General features: G+C 46.6%; 2 protein-coding genes across 6 annotated transcripts in view; one reads left to right on the top strand and one right to left on the bottom strand.

Moving 5' to 3' along the window:
• Window positions 1-99: 99 nt before the first annotated feature.
• ACP1 (acid phosphatase 1) lies at window positions 100-15,539 on the bottom strand. 5 transcript variants are annotated; one of them, XM_020875219.2, is made up of 6 exons: window positions 15,433-15,539; window positions 10,946-11,019; window positions 10,585-10,698; window positions 3,218-3,279; window positions 1,234-1,339; window positions 100-1,080 (listed from the first exon to the last, which is right to left on the bottom strand). In XM_020875219.2, the coding sequence occupies exons 1-6, from the start codon at window positions 15,473-15,475 to the stop codon at window positions 1,003-1,005; spliced, it is 477 nt and encodes a 158-aa protein (XP_020730878.1). In that variant the 5' UTR covers window positions 15,476-15,539; the 3' UTR covers window positions 100-1,002. The 5 variants fall into 5 exon arrangements, with proteins under 5 accessions (XP_020730878.1, XP_020730859.1, XP_020730868.1 ...); XM_020875200.2 differs by lacking the exon at window positions 15,433-15,539 and adding an exon at window positions 12,354-12,561; XM_020875209.2 differs by lacking the exon at window positions 10,585-10,698 and adding an exon at window positions 10,746-10,859 and having other exon boundaries at window positions 815-1,080.
• A 626-nt stretch (window positions 15,540-16,165) lies between these two features.
• SH3YL1 (SH3 and SYLF domain containing 1) overlaps window positions 16,166-18,805 on the top strand; it is a 60,623-nt gene continuing 57,983 nt past the window's right edge. Inside the window, exon 1 of the mRNA XM_020875180.2 lies at window positions 16,166-16,300. Within this exon, the coding sequence (XP_020730839.1) occupies window position 16,300 (1 nt within the window). The 5' untranslated portion in view covers window positions 16,166-16,299. The remainder of the gene's footprint in view (window positions 16,301-18,805) is intronic.

The following is an 18,805-nucleotide window of genomic DNA, read 5'->3' as shown; positions in this document are numbered from 1 at the left end:
TTCTGCCCAACCCTCACCATACCCCAAACACAGTGACAGGGGAGCCCAGGCGTTCTGACTCTTCCTCCCCTCTCAGTAAAAAGCAGGCAGACACCAGACTTGCACCTCAGTTGTATTTTTCTAATTTCCCCAGTTTATTTAAGAACAATTTTGTCTGACATACATTCATATGAATTTTAGATCAGTTATTTCAAAGTGTGCACAAATTATGTTTATTTCCCTATAACCAGGCACTGACAAAAGAATACTTAATATATCAATATTTAAGTATTCCAACATAAAAGGACTTTTTCCAACTTAACACTTTTTCCCACACAAGGTGATCTATAATTGGCATTCAGGCAGTTATATGCACGTAGAAGCAGACACAGTCCCCAAACTGACCATAAGATGAACCAGCACACACTTCTCCTGGATATAATCACATTTCCAGAGGCAAAGCGGTTCAAATGGGAACAAATAAGTTGACTTCCTTATGAAATAAGCTACACAGACACAAACTAAGAAGGACTGAAGGTGCTAAAGGTGAATCCCACCAATCTCCCTCCTTCCTGTCCTGAAAATCCACGCGTGGGCACTGTGAGCGCGCGACACTCGACCAACGTCGCTGGACGCCAGGCCCTGGCATCGAGAGGTAGTGCAGGCAGGGGCCCGTCCGGAGGGAGAGGTGGCGCGGGGTCCTGGAGGGACGTCTTATTTCACTCCGTCATGTTCTACGGTGCTGATCCACTATTTCGACTGTCCCACTGTTTTTGTAACTGGGGCAAAGTGGGAGGGTTAGCTAGTCTAAGGAACTCTCACCCCATAAACTATCTGAATCAAAGATTTTTTATTTACTCTTTCGCTGAACACAAAGACTGATTTCCATCTACAATTCTTCTGTCGGGTGAGAAACAGTGAGCGAGCTGAAGGGGGGGCTGCAGCCTTGGCTCGGAAGGGACACTGCTGACGGTTGACACACGGCCTGGGGGGACGAGCCTGGGCCACAGCGGGACGGCCGGGTCAGCGGACCTTCTCCAGGAAGGCCCTGCAGCACCGCACACACTGCTGGTAGACGGTCTCAAAGTCCGCGTCGTTGCCCTGGAAGGACAGGGAGAAGGGAGAGTAACAAAAGCACTCAGGGATGCGCCTTCAGGGAGCCTGCCTCCGACCCCCAACAGCAGGCGCTCACACGGGCTCTCTGTATGTCGCCCTTGTCTGTGAGCATCAGGACGGAAGTGAGACCACACTTACATAATAGGGATCTTCAATGATAAGTTGTTTTTGTGGATCATAGCTCCCAAGTAGTTCGATTTTCGCTCTGCAGTTTTTAACTTGATTACTTTTTCTATTCAAATCTCTGTAAAATTGAAACATGAACTTAGTTTTCTGATCTATGGCTTCCAGTTAAACTGGGACATCTGCTAGGGTTTTATGAAGTATCCGTATCAAAATCCAGCAAAAGTGACCTGATTTAAAAAGGAAACCAAACACTCGGCAGTTCGGCACAGCCTCCGCGTGGCTGCCCCAGCGGGCTCTCTCTTCCAGGCAAGGGGGCTCCAGTGGCAGCAGGCTTACACAGAATGTGCACCCTCAGGTCGGACAATAATTAGCACTCTCCTCTGAAGCACATGTTCAGAAAGACCCAGGGTCAGCAACTGAGCAAGACAACAGGATGGAACTCCAAAAGCCATGAAGACCAGGTCCCAGAGGGTGGCAGGCTCCCTGGGGAGGTGTCCTGAGCAGACCACTGGCCACTCCGTCTGCTCCCACCTCAGCCTTCTCACTGAGCTTTGTGGGGCCTGGTTAACAAACCTCCAAGGGGGAGGTCAGGGTCTCACAGGAACCCTGCAGGCCTCAGAGCACAGAGCCTCCCCAAGAAGCCACGGGGCTGAAACAAGAGGGGCGGGTAGGACTGGGACGGCAAGGGCTGCACCACAAATGCCAACCACTTCCGGAAATTTATCTAGTAAACATGACACACGGAGGTCTCTAGCAAGATGCTGCTGACAACGCTGATAAGCTATTCAGTGAGAAAAATGAGGCCAAACAAGTGAAAAGCAAAAACACAAAATATACGCATTTTAATGGACTTAACGAAAACCCAGGTAAGTTTGGTGCATCTGTACCTGTCCGCCCCACAACAGCGACTCTAGGAAAGAGTTTTCTTCATTAAACGCAGGTGCATTTACGGGTTAGCAGAGAAGCAGTCAGGGTGGCCCTGTGCTCATGAGGAGGGCTGCTCTCTGTTCCCTCGGTGTGGGCAGATGCAGGGGGCCCTGCAGGCAGACTGTGACCTCCCCTCGGTGTGGGCAGACGCGGGGGGCCCTGCAGGCAGACTGTGACCCGCTGTGTGACAAGCAGCTTGGTGCCTGCCTTAGAGCGGGCACAGGTCACACAGTCCTCTGAACTGGCAGACACACTACTGTATTCACTTATCTTTGCACCGTCAGCACATTATATCATATTGTTTGTTAGGTTTAATTTTCACACACGTGGCTCACCCTAGACATCACAAGAGAGGCCCAGGTGACCAGTGCCAGGCACACACCGCTGCAGAAACGCCACCAAGCTTCTTGCTGCCCAGATTTAGGTCCCGAGGGCCACACCCACGTAAGTGACAGCACAGTGGTGGTGTGACTCACGCGCGCAGAGCCGAGGCCTCACGTCCACCACATCCACCGCTGAACCGGGAACCTGGGCAAGCGATGACCCTCCCGGTGCCTCCGGCTCCTTCGTGACAGCACGGGGCAAGCCTGCAGACTTGTGGGCTGAGTGCGCTGGTGCGCAGAGCTGCTTTTGTCTAATACCTTCATCTGACAGCTTTTGTTTTTAAATTGATTAAGGCAATCAACAATTTAAACAGAGCAAAAAGCCTTTTCTGGTCAGTCTCCCTCTCGGGACGGGGTGGGGCAGCAATACAGGGGAGTAGGGCGAGAAGCAGAGTGAGCGCCGCGCCACCCATGAGTCATCGCAGCGGCCACACTCTCTCCTGCAAAACAGAGGATCACCTTACATCTCAGACTCGCCCTTGTCTAAAGGTGCGCCTCAATTAAACATACCTATGAGACTCAATCCTAAATGACTGGATTTCTCACTCTTCTAAATTAATAATTCTGCATATTATGACCATCACTATTTATTAAAAGTTTAAGGTAATAAAAAAGTCATTTGAACAAACTGCTTGGCCTGTTACTGAAATGAGTTGAAGAGAAATACCCTTTAAAAATGTGATTACCTCAGATTGCTCTCATCCATACATAGTATATAATCAAAAGTGGCAAAGTCTTCTTTGGTAACCTGAAAGCAAATGAGAAATCAAAACACAGTGTTTACATTCAGACCAATTAAGCCTAGAGGACCAAAAACAGAACTTTAAAAAAAAAGCTATACTTGAATCTGCTACTAATTAAGTTGAACCATTTAGGGCACTTTAGAGTTAAAACAGAGTTAACCTATCAGTAATTTCCTAAAATTGTATTACAAAGAAGTTTTATAAAGTTTCCTGGAGTAACCGTAAGATAGTATTTTATAGTATGTGCATGCAAAGCTTATACTTCATCTTAGACTTCTTAGAAATGAAGTGTAATACAGCTAACTTATTACACATTCCATATCTGAGTCCTGTTCTTCACTCTCCAGGCCCTCATTCCGAGCCCCAGTGACGGGCGCCCACTGCAGGGCAGACAGCTGTCTTTGTGGGGCTTCCCCCACGCAGGGCAGGCAGCTCACGGGAGTGACTGTGTCTCATGGAAAAATAAAGCAGAGAAGAGGGGAGAGGAAGATGACATGTAAGTAGGGGTCAGGGAAGAGAAACTAAGACAGAAACACATGAGTGACACTCTCTGGATCGTCTATCTTCTGACTGAATATTTATAATCTGGACACGACACAGGAAGAGTGCCACTCAGTATTTTTACAAATTCTAACCTAAACTTGACATTTTGGGGGGATCCCCTCATTGCTCAGTTGGTAAAGAATCTGCCTGCAATGGAGACTCCGGTTCAATTCCTGGGTCGGGAAGATCCGCTGGAAAAGGGATAGGCTATCCATTCCAGTATTCTTGGACTTCCCTTGTGGCTCAGCTGGTAAAGAATCTGCCTGCAATGTGGGAGACCTGGGTTTGATCCCTGGGTTGGGAAGATCCCCTGGAGGAGGGAAAGGCTACCCACTCCAGTTATCTAGAACTAAGAAAGAAATGCACGAGTAACAGTCTCTGGATCTTCTTTCTTCTGACTGAATATCTACAATTTGGACATGACACAGAAGAGAGTGCCACTTAATATTTTTACTAATTCTAACCTGAACTTTGCATTTTTTGACATTTATAAACACAAGCCTGCTAAAATATAAATGAAAAATTATTTTATGATTTTTTACTGTTATAATGACAAGAAAGGAGCAACTATATTCAATTTTAATAACCTATAAGGGCGAAGAATCCAAAAAAGAATATATAGAATAGAATCATTCTGCTGTACTCCTGAAACTAACACAGCATTGTAAGTTAACTACACGTCAACTAAAAAATGGCAGGAAGGGAGGGAGGGAAGAAGGAAAACATGCCCCAAATCAAAGGCGGAAATAATTTCTAGGAATGCAATTTCAATAATCATCTTCATCACTAAAAAAAGTCCTCTGAAATACAGTGGTACAGTGACACCACAAGAAAGATTCTGACAATCTGGTTAAGCAGAGAAGTGATACTCGACTATACTCAGTTTTGCAAAAGAACAATAAATATGCTCATTATTCTATTAAAAATAATAAATTTTGCCTCTCAGTATGCATTTGCATTAGTTTTCAGCATACTATATTAATAAAATACTGTAATCAATTTTGTTCACGTTCCCAAGGTACTAGATTATTTCAAAATGTATTAGAACAAACATTATAAGTTATTGCCCCAAGTTAGTTGTCTGAAAATGTCCTGGGATTAAACATTAAACACTGTCTTTAATTTTGGAAAGACTGACTACAGACCCTAAAATTTAGTAACTGACAGCTACATGTAGCTACATGATGTTAAGATGTTAAAATAATTGTTAAAGAATTGACAATTAACATAAAGAATGCACGGTAAAGGATTTCCGCTTGCACCTATAAATGAAATAGCTGTGACCAAACAACCCTATTGCTAAAAGAAACTAGAAAATGCCCATCAAAACCGAACACATCTGCACAATCATTAACTCGCCCCCACGACAGCCAGGCTGAGAAAGGCCAAAATCCCAAGTGCGTGTGCAGAGCCAAGTGTGCACGCAGAGCCAAGCGTGCAAACCCGTGGGCTCTGCTGCTGCGGACAAGCCTGGCTGCCTGAGGGGCTGACCTGCCAGAGGCAGCCGGCAGTCTGCTCCCACCCCTAGAGCACTTGCTGACCCTGCACCTCGGCTTGGGATCAGAAGCGAGATCTTAAACTTCTTGGTTTTAACTCTTAAGATGTTTACCAAAGTTATTAAAAGTAAAATTGTTATAAACTATTTGCTTAAAATAATAAAAATTCATTACTTGTTATTATAACACTTTTGTAAATGAAAAACTGCTATACTTTCCACACTGAAACACAGGCAGGAGGAGAGTTGCACGGTTTTACATCTCTGCAAATCTCTTTAATATCTGCTTATTCAAGACGGGTGTGCTTCAGCATCTGATCGGCTGAAATACGCAAGCCCAGCCTCACACAAGTACATAGCTTGAAAGAAGTCTTTTAACACCCATTGTATGACTGTGGATATTCTTTGATCTAACACCAAAATTCACAGGTCTCTTACAATGCGGAGTATGAAAACACATCAGCAAGCTTCTCCTCTGTCCACGTTCACTGGCTAGTCTGACCCTTTGAATGGACTCCTTACTTACACATTTTGACCTCATGACCGAGGGTCCCTGGAACCCACTGTGGGGACCACGCTCTAGACTCACAGGAGGGGCTGTCAGCAACATCTGAGTACACTGTGATCATAGCAATGGGGGGGCAGGGAAAGTGGGTGCTCAGCATCAGGAGGGTAGAACCATGTGGCCTCCTGGGTCATGAGAAGCCTGGGCAGAAGCACCAAAGGACAGCCAGCAACCTCACCAGCCGGAGAAGCTAGAGGCGAGGATGGCAAGACGGCCGGAGGAGGAGGGAGCCCCAGAGCGGGGAGGCTGGCCCCACAGGGTCTCTCTCAGAGCACCTGGTGAGCTCCTAACAGACTCAGCGCAAGAAGCCAAGAGGACAAGTGGCAGGCAGCAGCAGCAGACCCAGGGAGGGAGAAACAGAACTCTGCCTCCAGACAGAAGCAGGCACCCCATCAGGTAGGGCTCCTGAGTTCCCCCGAGAGGAGCCGACCAGGATGGCCAGAGCCCTGTGAAGCAGGACGAGCTCCCAGTCGGCTCGGAACCAGACCCTTCCCACCAAAGTGAAGCCCCGAGGGCAAAGGACCTGCACCCGGAGCGTCCACAGGGCTCACAGGTCAAGCTCGGCATTTAATCCAAATCAGCACAGAAGCAATAAACAAAGGGGAAGGAGAGTAGACTCACAAGGACCCAGGTGTCAGTCACCAGACCTTATTTTATTGGGTTGGCCAAAAACCTCATTTGGGTTTTCCAGAATATGTTACAGAAAATTCCAAACAAACTTTTTCCAAATAAACTCTTGTTGCTGTTGTTCAGTTGCTTGTTGTGTCTGATTCTTTGCAACCCCATGGACTGCAGCACACCAGGCTTCCCTGTCCTTCACTATCTTCCACGGTTTGCTCAAACTCAGGTCCGTTGAGTCAGTGATGCCATCCAACCATCTCATCCTCTGTCACCCTCTTCTCCTCTTACTCTCATCTTTCCCCAGCATCAGGCTCTGTTCCAATGAACTGGCTCTTGGCATCAGGTGGCCAAAGCACTGGAGTTTTAGCTTCAGCATCAGTCCTTCCAATGAATATTCAGGGTTGGTTTCCTTTAGGATTAACTGGTTTGATCTCCTTGCAGTCCAAGGGACTCTCAAGAGTTGTCTCCAGCATCACAGTTTGAAAGCATCAATTCTTTGGCACTCAGTTCTTTGTGGTCCCACATACATACATGACTACTGGAAAAACCACAGCTTTGACTATATGGACCTCTGTCAGCAAAGTAATGTCTGCTTTTTAACATGCTGTCTAGGTTTGTCAAAACTTTTTGGCCAACCAAATAAACAGCTATGTTCAGACTTGTTCAAAAAAATATAGGGCAAGATGCATAATTTCACCAGAGGGTTGGAATCAATTTTTTAAAATGAAATAAAATGTATTAAATAAAATAACAGACATCAAATATTCCATAAAGGCTTATATCCTGGGTGTTCATTGGAAGGACTGATGTTGAAGCTGAAACTCCAATACTTTGACCACCTGATGCAAAGAGATGACTCACTGGAAAAGACCCTGATGCTGAGAAAGATTGACGGCAGGAGGAGAAGGGGACGACAGAGGATGAGATGCTTGGATGGCATCACAGACTCGATGGACATGGGTTTGGGTGGACTCCGGGAGTTGGTGATGGACAGGGAGGCCTGGTGTGCTGCAGTTATGGGTCACAAAGAGTCGGACACGATTGAGCGACTGAACTGAACTGAACTGTTTGAAAACACAAAGACTAGTACATCACAAAACAGGTCAGTAGAAAATCTCAGACTAAAAACCAGAGTGAAAAGGATGGAAAAAGTAGAAAAGTCATAAGAAATTTATGTTTAAAATACATTTAGGCTGAATTTCAAAAGAATGAGGGGAAGAAAAATATACACAGATAATAACCCAGAATTTTCCAGCATTGATAAAAACCATCAAGACACAAATTCAGGAAGTGAAGTTGACCACATAAAATTGCCAGAAACTACACCGCAAAGAAAAGCTAAAGACAGCAGAAGAAAATGACAGCAAGTGTCAGAAACAACAAAATGAGGATGGAGCAGATGAACCTTCGCAGACGGTTACAGCAGAGACACCGTCACTGTTTGGCAAAATCAGCGAAGAGAACATCAGGCCACCTGTGTTACAAGGCCGCTCCGCCCAGAGGCACGGATAAGCCAACTGCCACTGACGGTGCCACGACCCTGAATCCAAAGATGAAGATGACTGCAGCTCTGCGATGAGCAATACGGAGAATCTCACAAAGGAAGTGCCGACAGAAAGACACGCACTAGAGGACTGCACCGCCATGAAGTTCAGAGGTCAGAAGGCGTTCTGAGCGGGGCGCTCTGCAGTAGAGCCGGGGAGCCACTACGATGCGAGCGCACTGAGCGCCCAGACACCTGTGTGTGTGTCAGTCAAGTTCATGGAAAGCGAAGCGTGTGGTGAAGTACACACCCCGCAGAACTAACCGGGTGAGAGCTCACATACTCCAGAGAACCGATTTACACGCAATACAGAGAGAAAAGCGCCCTAAATGTATTCTGTCTGTGAAACTCAGGTTTAGTAGAAGTATTATGGTTCTCATACAAGCTGTGACACTAAAGAGGAAACCTGTAAACATTAGAAAATGCTAAAAAATGACAAAGATCTGATGTGATACTGATATATCCTACTAGAACTTTGAAATTTAAAAAAAGTCATTGTTGAGAAGTTTCTTAAAAGCAACAAGGAAAAGGAAAAAGTAGATTATGTGGAGATACCACTTCTAAAAGGGGTAATAATTTCATAAGCAATAACTTTCTAGCTTTGTTTTTTTAAGGCATGTGTATTTAAAATACTTCATTTGTGCCCATTTTTATTATAAACTTAATGTATGAAAAAAATCTGATCTTAAAAATAGAAAATATGAAAATATGATTGCGCATAATTCTCAAGGACTACTCAAAATAAATCTGTTATTTAAAAAACAGAAAGTAGAAATTGGCAAGGAATCCAAAACCCTGAAGAGATTAAGAATGGACAAATGATATAAAAAATGTTTAATCTCTGTCCAATGAAATTCCACTTAAGAAAGGGTTTTTAAAATAGTTAAATAGTAAATTGTTAACACACACAGTCAACTACAGAGCCAGAAAATTAGTTCACAGATCTCAGATTATTCTCAGACAAAAATAATCTGTGTATTACTAATTCCTGAGACATAAACATGTTAAAAGTATTTCTATAGCAATTTTGTTTTGTGAATTTTCTGGCCTACATTCCACCAAATAAACCTGTAATTAAATCCAAGTTCTACTACTTGGCAGCTGGGTAACCTTTAATAAGTCATTTATTTTCTCTCTGGAAGTGTTTCTTGATCTGAAAAATGTGTTTATCAACTACTTCCTACCACAACTGATAAAAATTAAGACAATAATAATTTAAAATATGATGTGTGGCAAAGCAATCTGCAAAGTTTTAAGCAAAAACAAGATTTAGTATAACAATGACTAAGGAATCTTTATCTAGTTTTACAAAAAGTTCTGATTTAAGCACTAGTACTCAATTATAGTTCCCACGCAGCCACCCATACTTATAAACATGCAATATATTTGACAGGCGATTTTCAAAATACTTGGCTTCTCATTTTGAAGGCCTCAAAAGCTCTTCTCCAGGCGTGGGCTGTCATGCTCTGACACCAAGCCACAGCCCTTCTTGGGCCGTGCGTGGTTCAGCTGGAATCCCAGTCCACAGAGCTGTACATTTTGTTAGGATGATACAAAACGAAGTTCAAAGGTTTTAGACAGGTTTTTTAAAACATCCAATTGAATCTCCACAAAATAATCGCACCGATAAAGTAACAGTTCCTGTAGAACAGCACAGCAGTCAGGAACGAAGCCCATTTCTGCAGAAGCTGGTCCCTGTGCCTACAGAAGTCCCCCGTGCCAGCACCCGCTGCAGCTTCTAGACAAGGAGAGACAGGGCTGGCTGCCCTTGGGCCCTGATGTCTTGCTGGGCACGCCGCTATGGAAACCTCACTCCCCCACCCCATAGTCCCATGTGAGTCTGGAACCCCATAGGCACCCACCAGACCAAATGGCTATTGAAATGTGTTATAATTTAAAATTCAGCTCCCATCACACTGGCCTTATGTCAAAAGTGCAAGAGCTACATGGAGCTGGTGGACTCCACCCTGGAAAGCAGTAGATGCGCCCGCCTCAATGCAGAATGTTCTACTGGGCCACACTCCAGAACCCAAACTCAGAAGCAAAACTGCTGTGTGCAGAATATGCATCCATAAAAATATCAGCATTACCCTGTATTTCTAAGGCACTTCACAGTTGAAAATGTTTTTGTATTAATAGCAGAACTGGATTCTATTGGGTTGGCCAAAAAGTTCGTTCAAGTTGTTCCGTAAGATGTTATGTAAAGCCCAAACAAACCTTTGGGCCAAGCCAACAGTAACAACCTTGTAACGGAAGCAGACTAAGTCATCATGGACCAGAATACAAAAGGACACCAGAAATAGAAAGGACACGACAGCTCAGGTCACCCAGCGCTCAGTCACGGCTCTCTCGACCTCACACTCTAATAAGCCAATTCCAAGGTCACACAAACCTTTCAGAACTGTGGACCCAGAACAGGTGCACTGTGGCTGGTTAAGCCAACCCTATATAAACACATTCATTACATGTAAGTCTCATTAAGCTTCTCACAACTCTCAGGTTATGGGATCAATGCATGAGAAATTAAACAAGGTTTCTTCTACCTGTCTTGCTTTATGGGCTGTGTTAATGCCATGATTTCTTAGGCAGCTCACAGCTCTTGGATCTGGTGACCGGCCCACGTTCCAGTCAGAAACAGCGCCACTGTCAATGACCCACTGCAACATAAAACACACAAGTGCACTTTCAAGGTCAAGTACGGTACCTGCCGGGCAACGTGACTCATGGGGATACCATGCTTCTTCATGCAAGCCTGCCCCCGATAATCAGGAGGGTTTCCTAGTTCATACGTGGATGTCGCTGCACTGTCTATCCTCCACTGCAGGAGAAAAAAAGAATTCTTTTCACAATTTTCTGCCCCAAAGCCATTCAAGTTGGCCTCTTTAAGACAGTAACAGTACTTACATTATCTGAAATGTTTTGATCAGTTACAAGTTTCCTGAAAACTGCTTCTGCGATGGGTGATCGACAGATGTTACCTTAAAAAGAGGTGGGGGAGCAGAGAGTGAGTGTCTGGTTTGAGAGAAGCGCAGGTGCTAAGCCCAGCACAGCACAAGCTCACAAGACTCCACACAGCTGGGGCAGCGAGGGAGCAAGGCAAACACTCTTCTCTGCGGTGACTGTGCTACCAGCACGTGGCAGGACCTGGCGGGACAGCTGACCCAATCCCACTCGATGACTTCAAACCAACCATCCAAATACACAAAGTACAAATGACAAGGACATTAGAAATCAGAACAGTTAGGACCAAAATCATCGTTTTTCAGTTTGCTATTACTGACCCAGAAGCTAATCATGAAATCAAATGAATGGGTTGCAACCAGTCTATTTTAAAATGATATAGAACAAGAGTTTTAAAATATGTACTTTCAAGTATACTGCACACAATAAAACAATACATTGTTTCATAAAATACAAAAGCAAATACATTTAGGCCGAACAGCAGAACAGCGGTTCTACACAGACTCCTACTAAAGGACCTGTGCAGAGCCCTTGCTGGAGCGCCGTGCACCCAGGAGCCGGAGCTTGGGCAGGGACGGGCCTCCAAGCCGTCCAGTCTGCCCAGAACTTCCGCCCAGAACCAGCTGCAAGTTCATCGATTCCCAGGACCACCCTCAGTTCAAACTAGCTGGCCACAAATTTGGGGGTCCGCACCTGATGTGTAGAACTGACTCAATGGAAAAGATCCTGATGCTAGGAAAGACTGAAGGCAGGAGGTGAAGGGGGTGACAGAGAATGAGATGGTTAAATGGCATCATCAACTCAATGGATATGAATTTGAGCAAATTCCAGGAGATAGTGAAGGACGGGAAGCCTGGTGTGCTGTAGTCCATGGGGTCACAAAGAGCTGGACACGACTTAGCGACTGAACAACAACAGGTTCAGTATTTCTCTAAAAGGATTGTAGAATTCAGGAAAATGTTATAGTTTTACTATTACAAAAAGACACAGAACAGAACCAGCCAAACTCAGAGGGCATATTGAAGATTCTGGAAGAGTTCCAGACAGGAAACTCTGGTCTTCAGGGACAGGTCATCTTCCCATCATCCATGTGTGACTACACTCAGGGTACAGCCAATCCAGGATGCCACCCAGAGCTCCAGTGCCAAGGACTTATTGGGAATAACTACAATTAATTTATCACTTAATTAACTATAATTAAACTCAATTAAAACAAGAAAATAAACGCTAATAGATACAAGAGAACAGGAAAAGAAGATAACATTTCTTACAAGAAAAAAGAACAATTAGGCTTGGTTTGTAAAGAAAGTATTTATCAATAAATACTGATTAATTGTAGGAAAAAGGTCACCTGACATCACTGTGTTCTCATTTCCCACGGTGCTGGCTGGGACAACAACAGCACACATCCTCTAGTCCGTCTGCCTCGAAAAAGTACCGAATGCTTCATAGTCTTGCCAAAATAAGGAGTTCCATTCTTTTCTGCTATCACCCTTACCGACGGTAAACACCCGACACTTTTCTGCACTTCAGTCTGGCTCAGAGGTTAAAGTGTCTGCCTGCAATTCAGGAGACCTGGGTTCAATCCTGGGGTCGGGAAGACCCCCTGGAGAAGGAAATGGCAACCCACTCCAGTATTCTTGCCTGGAGAATCCCATGGAGGGAGGAGCCTGGTGGGCTACAGTCCACAGGGTCGCAAAGAGTCAGACAGGACTGAGCGACTTAACTAACTAAATGTTTGAAGGAATAAAACTTTCACCTTTCAGAAATGCACTGCTGTTACTGTTCTGCATACAGGCTGCCAAGTGAAATGGCAAATAGTGACCTCAAATCCCCTCAGAACTCCACGTCTCACCCCCTCCACCAGCAAAGCTCTGGTCTAACACACAAGCTCTCTTTCAATGGTGGGTCTCCCTCTCGTGGCTTTCGCTCTTCTTCAGTCCAATCTCAACACGACAGCTGAACGGCCACAACACCTGAACTTCCCACCTCTGCTCAAAACCCTCCGAAGGCTTAACTCACTCAGTGATCCAAGTCCTTACACAGCCTCACCAGATCCATTCTCCACAGGACCTAATGTGGGTCTGAAAACTAGGAATCAGGACCCGCCACCTTTGTACACAGTTCTCAATGCTAAAAATAATTTTTACATTTTTAAGCAATTGAAAAAACTCAAAAGTACAGTATGTTGTGACATGAGATTATACAGAATTCAAATTCCAGTGGGCACGAACAATCACATCGAGCATGACTGTTCACGTACTGGCTAGGGCTGCTTCTGCACTACACTTCTGGTATGACCGTCAAAGCACAATATATTTGTTCTCTGGCTCTTCAAAGGGTTTGCTGACTCCTGCCCCAGCTCACTGTACATGCACCAAGAATGGGACAAGTTTCGGATCCACTGGGCGCTGAGAAAACAAGTCAACATTATCTCCGAGTCCTCGGGAACTGAGGCAAGTCTGTTCAGAAGCAACTAGAGCACCAGACCCAGTGCTGCAGCTTCCCTGCTGTGTCGTGAACATGGCCAGAACCCTCTGTTCAGAATCCTTCACCTGCTTTCCTCCAGGTCCAGGATGCTTTTCCAAAATACCCTATGCTTGCTTCCCTACTTTTTCCAAGTCTTTCTTCAAATGGCACCTTCTCAGTAAGGCCTCCCCCCAAAACCCTTCTTACAGCTGCATTCCACTCCCATCCCCCCTTCCTGCCTTAGTGTTAACACCAGCTGACTAAGTAGCCAAATCCTTGACTGTTGATGACACAGTGTGAGCTCTTGACAGGCAGGGATAGTTGTCTGTTTTCCTCACCACCGTATCCCTAGCATTCAGAACAGTGCCTGGTACCATGGCAGTTGCTGGAAAAAGAAAGCATACTGAAGATAAACACACACAAGCAGATATCTCCCATCAAGAGCCAGCAGAGTGCACCATGTCAGCCTAACCAACACTGCTAAGTAAAATAAGCAAAGCAATGGAATCCTGTTAAGATACTCAACATAAACCGAACTGCCCTTTAATAAAGCTGTTGAGTCCATCAGTCAACCTTCAGTGTAGAGCTTAAAATCAAATGACGCCCACTGTCAACATGAAACAAGGACGCCTTTTACTTTTTCCTTCATAGATATCCAATTCTACAAATACTTGGTGAACATATTTTGTCTTAAAGCTGTAAACAGAAAGAAAAATAAGCCACAGTCATTGCCTTAAAGAGAGTTAAATCTAGCTATAATTGCAGCAGGCTTTCAAGTAATTATAATAAAATTTGTGTGAGGGAAGATGTATATAAAGTGTCATGGGAACAACTACCTGTACCAAGAGGATCTGGAAAAAGTAAAGAAGGGAATGCTTGGGTCTGACCTTTTAGAAAGATTCTCCTGGAAAAATGCAGAGTGAGCTCCCAGAAAGAAGTACCCAGTGGAAGGCACGCTGAGCAGCTGAAAAGCAGGAGAGCGGCACCCAGAGAGTGTGTGGGTAGGAAACAGGAAACCAGGGCAAGTGGGAGAGGCCGAGCAGATCTCTGTGGTCTCCCATAAGAGTGCATCTGAGGAGGAGTGGAAAAGCTATTATTCTGCAGGAAATGCAGGCTCACCCAGAGCTTTTTATGGACTACTGGCCATTTAGGCCTTTCTGGGAATTAAGGAGATGTGGTGGAAATGCTGAGATGCGGTATAAAATGAAGAGTCCCGAAAGCTAAAGGGACACTGAACTCTATTTTAAGAAGGGAAGGCTGATTGCTGAAATCTTAAAAATGAAATAATTCCGAGCTGGAAAGTAACTAAAGAATTAAAAGGGAGAAAAATACCTTCATTTCATGTAGAGAAATATTGGCACATGGGGCTGTTACACAGCGACCTAAAGAATCAAATTTCCCAGGTTTGAATTTTACAACAAGAAATCCTAAGCCTTCTCATTCCATCTGCCTTTACGTGTGCTCCATCTGGGAGCCTGAAACAAGGAAACAGGCCAGCAAACCAGTGCTATCATGGGTCTCGGGTATCAGCAGACCCTTAAAGGTCAGATCAGTTCAGTGGCCTCGGGTTTACCTGCAGGGGAAGGAACTATAGCCAAGTACAACGGCAAGAGCCCCGGCTTGGAGTGCAGATGCTGCAGGTGAGCGGGGACCCAGGCTTGAGAAAACTGAACAAAAGCTAGAGACCCAGACCTGCAAGAGGAGTCGGCAGGCGACAGAGGTTCTGACTCAGACACCTGACTTAGAACCGGGCTTGTCAAGAGCACCCAGCGTGCAGAGCCGCCCTGCGGCCGCGGGGCGCACACAAGAGGCGCCGCGCATCGACCACCCTCGGGTCTCCCCTCTCTGGCCACCTCCCCATCGCTTTCCCTGGTTCAGCGGCGCAGAGCAGCTCAGAACGCATAACGCCCTACCCAGCCCTCCAGAAAGCTCAGAGCGGGGCTAGATCGGCGCCGTCTCACCCAGACACACGAACAGCACCGACTTGGTCACCTGCTCAGCCATCTTCCCGCGCGCGCAGAGGCGCCCAGTAATAACGTCGGAACGCTTCCGGCGCAGCGCATGCGCACTGCGAGCGGCCCGCCGGTGCGCCTGCGTGATCTGGCGCTGACCTCTGGGGCGAGCGGGGCGGTTTTGCGCTGGCGCAGTCTGGCCTCAGCGCCGCCGGCTGGAGGCGGAGCCGCGAGCCACCTGGAGGCCTTGGGGGAGGGGACGGCGGGGCGGTGCCGAGAGCCACCTGAGGGGGGAGGGCCCCACCTGAGGCGGGAGGGCCACGGGGAGGAGCGGGGTGCGCGCCGCCGAGAGACCGCCGAGGCCGGAGAGGGCGTAGCCCCGGGCCACAGGGGTTCGCGGGACCGCAGGGCGAAGCCAGCGCGGCGGGGCCTGCTCTGTCCCCTCGGGTCCTCGGAGAGCGGAGGGCCAGTCCTGCGCTCAGGTGAGCGCCCGTCAGCGAGCCACCGGCTGCACGTGACGGCCGCCCTCGGGGGGCGGGTCCACTCGCTCCTCTTGAGACCTGGGGCCCCCGCCCCCGCCCGGTGGGACCGCCGCGTTCGGCCGGCGCACTCGTCAACGACGGGCTGCTTCCGTGCCCGAGGGCGGGCGCGCCCCTTAACTGCGAGTCCGTACAAAGCGGTGCTCCCCCAGTGGGAGCGTGTGGACCTGCCCCTCACCTGCCCCAGGTGTGCGCCTCCCACCGCGGCCATACCTGCCCAGGTGTGCGCCGCCCACAGCGGCCCCCGCCCGGAGGCGGAGCCGCGGCAGCTCCCATCCTCTCCCTGGGCGCGGTCCACAGCGCTGGGGCGCCGGAGCGGGCCAGGCTCGGGGTCGCGAGTGAGTAGGGGCGTCGGCGCGGGCCTCTCCTGGCCTCGGGGCCGCCGCCGCCGGGCCTCGAGAGTCTCGCTGGGGAGGGCCAGTCTTCGGGGGAAAAAGGAGAAGCTGTGTCTCTGGGATTGTTTGCTCTTGCGTGTCTTTTAATGCTGTCATCCCACAAGCTGTCAGAAGTTAAAAGGACTCTCCACAAACGTGGTGTGATGCGGAGTCAGCCCCCGTCGATTCGATTCACAGTCAAACTCTTCTTGTTTACAGTTTTTATGGTTATCGTTCATTTTATTCGATGTGTAAATATCTAAAGCTTGAAAAGCCAGGTATTTGTTGCTGTCCTTTCCGTTTCCTGTGTGTAAGTGCAGGTTATTCTGGACCTCTGTCAGAGTCGTCTGGGTTGAGCCTGCCTCTGACTCGGGCAGGAGTCCGTGTGCTGCCCTTGCTCCGCGACCACCTGAGGCTTAACTGCCAGGCCCTCCAGGCTCACCGGCCCCGCCTGTGATCAGCCGCGCTTTGCGGGTATCGCTGAGGGTAGACTGACTGCAGCCTGGCTCTGGGAGCCCTGGACCCCGTATCTCTGTGTTGTGATAGTTTTTCCTTGTTTAAAGAAGCAGGAAACTGCTCTGAGTTGGTAGATAACCAGACGGTAATGAGATGTACCCTACTAGCTGGAAGTGTGTCATTTTCACTTCCTTTCAGTTGGAGTTTGCCACTGCTGCTGCTGAGGCTGAGTCGGAGAGAATGACACAGACAGGGGACCCCTGCCCACAGACAGTAGGAAGCTGATGGCCCCAGAATGTTCTACCAAATGGGCGAGGTTTCTAGGTTTTGTTTTATATACAGAACATACAGTGTTCTGCGTTTTTGTCCTCATGAAAGTTTTATTGCTATGTGAGAGATGCCTGAGTTAATAATGGGTTAGTCAGAAACTCTGCACACACCCACCTCAGAGAAACAAGTTTCCAGTGGTACTGTTTAGTTCTTTGTGTGGCCTGCTGTTGAAATACCTGTGCAGTGACCAGCTGGAGGTTAAAGGAAGTTATTACTTCTAGCCTGTTTATCATGCTTAAAATAAGGAGAATTGGTTACCTGGTTTACAAATGTTCTATTTAAACAAAGTTTCTATAAAACTAGTTAATACTGCGCCTCATCTTTTGAAAGATTAAAAAAAATATTTAAGAGAAATCGTTGCTCATCAAGAGTGATTTGATGCTTTTATTCCATTTAGGAAATTTTCTCAGGGAGTTGCTCTCTGTTTAGAAATTAGGAAGTGGTATTTGGAAAGAAGAGACTGCCGTCAAGTCAAGCGGATGCTGCTGCCGTGTCGCTAAGTGACCGGTGGGCACAGACGTCTTTCTACAAGTTGCCTTATGAGCAAGTGGTCGTGGTAAGACATCATCCTGTGCAGATAAAGACCTTACCATATTGAATTTTTATTTTCTTTGGGAGGAATCAGGTTTTCACAGTCAGTGATTGGACTAGAGTGGCATATGTAGTCTTATTCTGAGCCAGGATCACTCTTCAGTTTGAGAAATGGTAAAGCAAGTATAAGTCAAGGGTCTCCTTATTCTGGAAGTTATGGGTCTCGTCAGTCTACACTTCTGTCTCCTGTCCAAAGCCTGCAGTCAGGGGAACGGAAAAGAGGCAAAGGCCACGATAATGTTTGGGGTTCAAATTATCAGTTTGGTTTGAAGTTTGGACTAGAAGGTTAATGACCTGACCAGAGGGACCCGTTTTGATTTCTAGAACTGACAGACTTTGTCTCCTTAAGACAAAGGAAGCTGTTAAGCCTGGGCCATGGAAAGATAAGAACTGGTTTAAGAAACAATGGCCGTAGTTCTCAGGCAGTGGTGTCCATGATGATAATATACTAATAAAGCTAAAGGCAATATTTCAGAGGTTTTTGAAAGATCACATATAAAGTTTCTTTTAGCTAAGATTTATAGCCAAAATAAAAATTTGTAAAAAAATTTCCTATAGATAGCCTTCTCGAAATTAAGACTCTGTTGAGGAAAGTAATATATTGGATGCTTTTGTCGACAGAAGGAAAGTTTGGAAGCCCTTGAAGTCTTATGATGTTGAGGTGCTGGGAGGGGCCGTGCCTCTCCTGCATTCATTCCAGACCTCTGAAGGGCCAGACAGGAAACTAGTCAGTCTTCTCCCCCAGGTGGCAACTTTCTCTGAGTAGATTCTAATGTCTTGGTTGCCCCCAGTGCCCCCCCTCCCCCCGAGTTTAATACCCTCGGATCAATATGGAAATTATTTCTACATCTTAAGGTCATTTCAAGGTTTTGAGGTTTCAAAAGTAAAAATTTTCTCCTCAGTATTTAAAAAAAGTCCTCTCAATTAAAAAAAAAAGACTTAGTATGGGAATTTCAAATATTTTAGTTACTTTTTTAAATTTTATTTTATCTTTGGCTGCACAGGGCTTTTGTGGCAGGGTGCGGGCTTCTCATTGTGGTGGCTTCTTTTGTTGCGGAGCACTGACTCTAGGTGTGTAGGTTCAGTAGTCAT

The sequence above is a fragment of the Odocoileus virginianus genome, chromosome 31 (assembly GCF_023699985.2).
Source record: "Odocoileus virginianus isolate 20LAN1187 ecotype Illinois chromosome 31, Ovbor_1.2, whole genome shotgun sequence".
Lineage (NCBI taxonomy): Eukaryota > Metazoa > Chordata > Mammalia > Artiodactyla > Cervidae > Odocoileus > Odocoileus virginianus.
Note: the sequence above shows the minus strand (reverse complement) of the source record. Positions and strands in the feature narration are given on the sequence as shown.